This window comes from Cebus imitator, unplaced genomic scaffold (genome assembly GCF_001604975.1).
Source record: "Cebus imitator isolate Cc_AM_T3 unplaced genomic scaffold, Cebus_imitator-1.0 Scaffold183, whole genome shotgun sequence".
NCBI lineage: Eukaryota > Metazoa > Chordata > Mammalia > Primates > Cebidae > Cebus > Cebus imitator.
Genome location: NW_016107498.1, coordinates 3,617,918 through 3,624,724, shown reverse-complemented (window position 1 = coordinate 3,624,724; position 6,807 = coordinate 3,617,918). Strand labels below are relative to the sequence as shown.

The 6,807-nt window shown below is 46.4% G+C and overlaps 1 protein-coding gene across 2 annotated transcripts in view; it reads left to right on the top strand.

Annotated features, from left to right (window-relative positions):
* CHRNA6 (cholinergic receptor nicotinic alpha 6 subunit) overlaps positions 1–5,758 on the top strand; it is a 16,780-nt gene extending 11,022 nt beyond the window's left edge. For both annotated transcript variants that reach the window (XM_037744764.1, XM_017545970.2), the window contains 3 exons: positions 665–774; positions 878–1,856; positions 5,082–5,758. In XM_037744764.1, coding sequence (XP_037600692.1) covers positions 665–774; positions 878–1,856; positions 5,082–5,213 — 1,221 coding nt within the window. In that variant the 3' untranslated portion in view covers positions 5,214–5,758. The remainder of the gene's footprint in view (positions 1–664; positions 775–877; positions 1,857–5,081) is intronic.
* Positions 5,759–6,807: the final 1,049 nt, after the last annotated feature.

Genomic DNA, 6,807 nt, shown 5'->3' with positions numbered 1-6,807 from the left:
CTTACTCTGTCATCCAGGCTGGAGTACAGTGGCACAATCTCGGCTCACTGCAACCTCCACCTCCCGGGTTCAAGTGATTCTCCTGCCTCAGCCTCCTGAGTAGCTGGGACTACAGGGGAGTGTTACCACACCCAGCTAATTTTTTGTATTTTTAATTGAGACGGGGTTTCGCCATGTTAGCCAGGCTGGTCTCGATCTCCTGACCTCGTGATCCTCCCCACCTTGGGCTCCCAAAGTGCCAGGATTACAGGCGTATTTTTCTTTTTCAGAAACAGCTGTTGAACCATCATAAAATTATCATTGGAAGAAAGTTATTAAGAAACTAATTTTTTTTTTCCAGACAGAGTCTCACTCTGTCAACCAGCCTGAATATAGTCGTGCAATCTCAGCTCACTGCAAACTCCACCTCCCAGGTTCAAACGATACTCCTGCCTCAATCTCCCAAGTAACTGATATTTCAGGCATGTGCCACCACCGCCGGCTAATTTTTGTATTTTTAGTAGAGGTGGGCTTTCACTGTGTTGACCAGGCTGGTCTTGAACTCCTGACCGCAAGTGATCTGCCCACTTCGGCCTCCCAAAGTGCTGAGATTACAGGTGTAAGCCAACAGGCCTGACAAGAAAGTTTTTAAGAAATTTTAAAAGTCAATTTCTATTTATTTTAGATCTGGAATGATTATAAATTGCGCTGGGATCCAACGGAATACGACGGCATTGAGACTCTTCGCGTTCCTGCAGATAAGATTTGGAAGCCCGACATTGTTCTCTATAACAAGTATGGGTCTCTGACCACTGTAGTCTCTTTCCAAAGCTGCTGTTGGTGTATTCTGGCCCATAGCAAAGGGAGTGTTACTAATGGTGTCTGACTTACTTTGCAGTGCTGTTGGTGACTTCCAAGTTGAAGGCAAGACAAAAGCTCTTCTTAAATACAATGGCACGATAACCTGGACTCCACCAGCTATTTTTAAGAGTTCCTGTCCTATGGATATCACCTTTTTCCCTTTTGATCATCAAAACTGTTCACTAAAATTTGGTTCCTGGACGTATGACAAAGCTGAAATTGATCTTCTAATCATTGGATCAAAAGTGGATATGCATGATTTTTGGGAAAACAGTGAATGGGAAATTATCGATGCCTCTGGCTACAAACATGACATAAAATACAACTGTTGTGAGGAGATATACACAGATATAACCTATTCTTTCTACATTAGAAGATTGCCGATGTTTTACACGATTAATCTGATCATCCCCTGTCTCTTTATTTCATTTCTAACCGTGTTGGTCTTTTACCTTCCTTCGGACTGTGGTGAAAAAGTGACACTTTGTATTTCAGTCCTGCTTTCTTTGACTGTGTTTTTGCTGGTCATCACAGAAACCATCCCATCCACCTCTCTGGTGGTCCCACTGGTGGGTGAATACCTGCTGTTCACCATGATCTTTGTCACACTGTCCATCGTGGTGACTGTGTTTGTGTTGAACATACACTACCGCACCCCGACGACACACACCATGCCCAGGTGGGTGAAGACGGTTTTCCTGCAGCTCCTGCCCCAGGTCCTGCTGATGAGGTGGCCTCTGGACAAGACAAGGGGCACAGGCTCTGATGCAGTGCCCGGAGGCCTTGCCAGGAGGCCCACCAAGGACAAGTTTGTGAGCCGTGGGGAACCCAGACATCTTAAAGAATGCTTCCATTGTCACAAATCAAATGAGCTTGCCACCAGCAAGAGAAGATTAAGTCATCAGCCGTTACAGTGGATGGCAGAAAATTCGGAGCACTCACCTGAAGTTGAAGATGTGATTAACAGTGTTCATTTCATAGCAGAAAACATGAAGAGCCACAATGCAACGAAGGAGGTAAATGTGCGTCCCCTCCACATGCCTTCGGGCACTCTGGAGACACAGTCAGACTGTTAGTGTGAATTTTGTTCCTGAGAGGGTCAGGCAGCCTTGCTGAGATCTGGCTCTGTTATATGGTTATGGGCGGACTGACAGGGTCAGACCTCCCAGTGGAGTGGGGTCAGGTGCCAACAGCCCCAGAGCAAATCTCCACCTCCAGAAATGTGAACTCAAGCAAAATTTGCTTAAAATAAACATTCACGGCCAGGCGCGGTGGCTCACGCCTGTAATCCCAGCACTTTGGGAGGCTGAGGTGGGCAGATCACCTGAGGTCAGGAGTTTGAGACCAGCATGGCCAACATGGGGAAACCCCATCTCTACTAAAAATACAAAAATCAGCCAGGTGTGGTGGCACAGGCCTGTAATCCTAGCTACTTGGGAGGCTGAGGCAGGAGAATCGCCTGAATCCAGGAGGCGGGGGTTGCAGTGAGCTGCGATTGTGCTCCTGCACTCCAGCCTGAGCAGCAGAGCAAGACTCCATCTCAAAAATAAAAATAAATAAATAAACCTTCAGGGCAACCTCAGTTAATGAAACCAAGAGCCCCAGCCTGGGCAACATAGGGAGGCCCTATCCTACCAACCAACAAACAAACAAATTAGCAGGCGTGTTGGTGTGCACCTATAGTCCCAGCCATTTAAGAGGCTGAGATGGGAGGATTGCTTGAGCCCAGCAGTTCGAGGCTGTAGCCTGGGAGGCAGAAGACAGAGCAGGACCCTGTCTGTCACACACACACACACACAAACAACCCCTGAACAAGAAACAGCGGCAAATAAAAAGATAGAGAAAAGCTGCCCCAGAGGGAAGGAGAAATGAGCTTGGAGCAGCGTGCAGCCTGGGGGTGCTGGGAGAAGTGGGAGAGGCGGGAGTGCGTTCGTTCAGGCAGCTCTGGTCTCACTTCTCCTACTCGAGAGGGATTTAGGTGCTGGTGAAATGAGCCCCAGGGATATTTTTAGCATTCACGTACTCTGCTCCTGCTACCCATAGCAGCCTGCACCTCCCTCAGCCTCCAAAGACAGAGCTCAAGAGAATCATGCCAATTTCCCACACCACGTGGGTGACTAGCTGAGGTCATCTGAAACTCAGGCCAGGTGTCTGGGTTTGACCTCGGACTGCAGCTGCTGGCAGCCATTGCTCCTTGTGAAAGGAGACTGTGAGACAGAGAGTCCGCCCTGCCCTGTTGGTGCAGAGGGCAGACGCTCTGAATGGCTGTCATGCAGGTGTGTCACGGGACAAGAGAGCCCAGAAAGATTCACCTTCATGGTGACAGCTTCATAAAATTTAAAATTTTTGTCTCTACAATAAATACAAAAATTAGCGGGGTGTGGTGGTGGATGCCTGTAATCCCAGCACTTTCAGAGACCAACGCTGGAGGCTTTTTTAAAGCCAGAAGTTTGAGACCAGCCTGAGCAACATATTGAGACCCTGTTTCTAAAAAACAATTTTTTTCTTTTGTTTTTAAAAAAAAAATTTTTTTTTTTTTGAGACGGAGTTTCGCTCTTGTTACCCAGGCTGGAGTGCAATGGCGCAATCTCGGCTCACCGCAACCTCCGCCTCCCGGGTTCAGGCAATTCTCCTGCCTCAGCCTCCTGAGTAGCTGGGATTACAGGCACGAGTCACCATGCCCAGCTAATTTTTTGTATTTTTAGTAGAGACGGGGTTTCACCATGTTGACCAGGATGGTCTCGATCTCTTGACCTCGTGATCCACCCGCCTCGGCCTCCCACAGTGCGATTACAGGCTTGAGCCACCGCGCCCGGCCTTTTTAAAAAAAATTTTATTTATTTATTTATTTTTTTTTTGAGACCCAGTCTTGCTCTGTCACCAGACTGGAGTGCAGTGGCGCAATCCCAGCTCACTGCAACTTCCACCTCCTGGGTTCAAGTGATTTTTCCGCCTCAGCCTCCTGAGTAGCTGGGACCACAGGCGTGTGCTACCACGCCTAGCTAATTTTTGTATTTTTAGGAGAGATGGGGTTTCGCCGTGTGTTGGCCAGGATGGTCTCGATCTCTTGACCTGGTGATCTGCCCACCTCGGCCTCTCAAAGTGCTGGGATTACAGGCATGAGCCACCGTGCTCAGCCAAAAAAATTTTTTTTAAATGTGCCAAGCCTGTTGTCCCAGCTACTTGGGAAGCTAAGGCTGGAGGATTGCTTAAGCCTAGGAGTTCCAGGTTCCAGTGAGCCACAGCCATACGACTGCACTCTAGCCTGGGCAACACAGCAAAATCCTGTTCCTAAAAAAATTTTTTTTTAAATCTAAGAGACAGCTGCTCTTGACTTAATCACTACCAGGTAGGGCTGTCAAGACACAACTGTGGAGACAGTGGCAGAAGGCTGGAGGGTCAGGAACTGCAAGAAACACAACTAGCTCTCCACGGCCAGCATCCCTTTGAGGGCTGGAGGACTGCCTCTTCCTGATAAAGGGTTCCTCAATCATACTCCACATCCGTCATCCCCAGCGGCACCCCCCGCCTCAAACTCATTCCCCAGACTTGCCACGGAGCCAGACTACCCAGCGTTGCAGAGCATGAGTCTAGCTCTCTGAGTAGCTGCTTCTCAGGAGTGTCTCTTGCAGTTAGGAAAGGTCCCTGGTGACCCACGGAGTCAGGGCTTTACCGGAGCGTCTGCTGTCTGAGGCACTCATGGAGGCTGTGCATCTGCCCTCTGCAGACAAAACAAAATTTCTTCCGTGCTGATTTGCAGTAGCTTTGAAGGTAAAAGAAAAAAAAGAAAAAAAAATTTCTTATGTGTCCTATACAGGAGACACGGATTCACCAAAGTAATACCAATATTCTCTTTATTTTTATTTATTTATTTTTTGAAATGAAATCTCTCACTCTGCCACCCAGGCTGGAGTGCAGTGGCGAGATCTTGGCTCACTGCAACCTCCACCTCCCAGGTTCAAGTGATTCTCCTGCCTCAGCCTCCTGGGTAGCTGGAATTACAGGTGCCCACCACTATGCCCGGCTAATTTTTGTATTTTTAGTAGAGATGAGTCTTCACCATGTTGGCCAGGCTGGCCTCAAACTCCTGACCCCAGGTGATCCGCCTGCCTTGCCAATATTTGCTTTAAAAAGTACCGGAGAAATCTCCTTTGAAAAAGAAGCAGCTTATTGATGAAACAAAGCATGCTTCTCATGGTTTTGTTTTTTTAAACCAGCTCTAATTTTTGTTTGCATTTCAGGTAGAAGATGACTGGAAATACGTGGCCATGGTGGTGGACAGAGTATTTCTTTGGGTATTTATAATTGTCTGTGTGTTTGGAACTGTGGGGCTATTTCTACAGCCACTACTTGGGAACACAGGAAAATCTTAAAATGCATTTTCCTTTATGCTCAGAAAGTTAGCAGACACCATATTTGTTCTGCATTCCTTGCCACAAGGAAAGGAATGCGAAGGCTTCCTACCCAAGTCCCCCACCTACTAAAGCTGATGGCTAGATGGAAAAAGAGGACTTTCTTGTACATTGGGAGGTGGAGTATCCTCCGATGTAGCACAGGGGGAGAAGTGAACGTGTTACCACACTAGTGCCCAGATCAGGCAGTACCCACGGTTACAGTATCAGGCCACGCTTCTCGTGTCTGTGTGTTTGGCTTCCAAGGACATGAATGACTTATACTACAGCCTAGCTACGTAATTAACATCAAGCCACACTAAGAAGAAGTTTTGCTGTACCTCCAGTGAATGCTGTTTCTCAGTACCATGACACGTGAGAGGTGAACTCTGGGAATTGGACCTTGCAACATTTGTGAACTGTTTGCAACACTTGGGAACTATTGCATCCTTGATTTCTTGTGCATGTCTCTGTGATGTAGCTCATACCTCTCAGCATTATTTGATACATAGTTTTTTCTTTTTTGAGATGGAGTTTTGCTCTTGTTGCCCAGGCTGGAGTGTAACGGCACGATCTCAGCTCATGGCAAGCTCCGCCTCCTGGGTTCAAGCAATTCTCCCGCCTCAGCCTCCTGAGTAGCTGGGATTACAGGCATGCGCCACCAAGCCCTGTTAATTTTGTATTTTTAGTAGAGATAGGGTTTCTTCATGTTGGTCAGGCTGGTCTCGAACTCCTGACCTCAAGTGATCCACCTGCCTCAGCCTCCCAAAGTGCTGGGATTACAGGCGTGGGCCACTGCGCCTGGCTGTTTAGTCTTTTTTCATCAACAGTTTTCATTTCTTCGTTGTCTCGAGGCAGAGGAAGGTGTTTTTTTTGTTTTGTTTTGTTTTGTTTTGTTTTGTTTTTTAATTTCATTTAGATTTTTAGTTTTAAGTTGGGTCCAATGCCACATGCATATTTCTCCTATAAGGAATTATAATCTCGGAGGGTTTGGAGCAATTCCTTTTCTGAGAGGGAGAAGTTTGGGAATTCTGCAATAAGTACTCTAATTATTTCCTTATTTGTTGTATAAGTATGATAACAACTTTAAAGATGTATTTTAATGCAGAAAACAATAAATCAAATTTAACAAAAGAAATAATTTCGTTTGTCCCTTTTCCGTTCTAGTCTTTGTCTGTATGCAAACACTTCAATTTTACCTTGCAATGCCGCTTCTTTAAAACATAATACCAGCAACATTCCCTTATTACAGAGTCTTGAAATATAATTTTTATGATAGCATAGTCTCCATTGTGAATTCTTTCTCTTTTTTCTGCTGGAGCATGAGATTCTCTGTAGGACATTAGGCAGAGGTCTTGAATTTCAATGAGTCCGTTTTATTTTTTATTCTTTTTCTATTAATTTTTTTGAGGCAGAGTCTTGCTCTGTTATCCAGGCTGGAGTGCAGTGGCGCGATGACGGCTCACTACAACCTCCACCTCCTGGATTCAAGCAATTCTCCTGCCTCAGCCTCCCAAGCAGCTGGGATTACAAGCGCCTGCCACCACACCCAGCTAATTTTTATATTTTTAGTAGA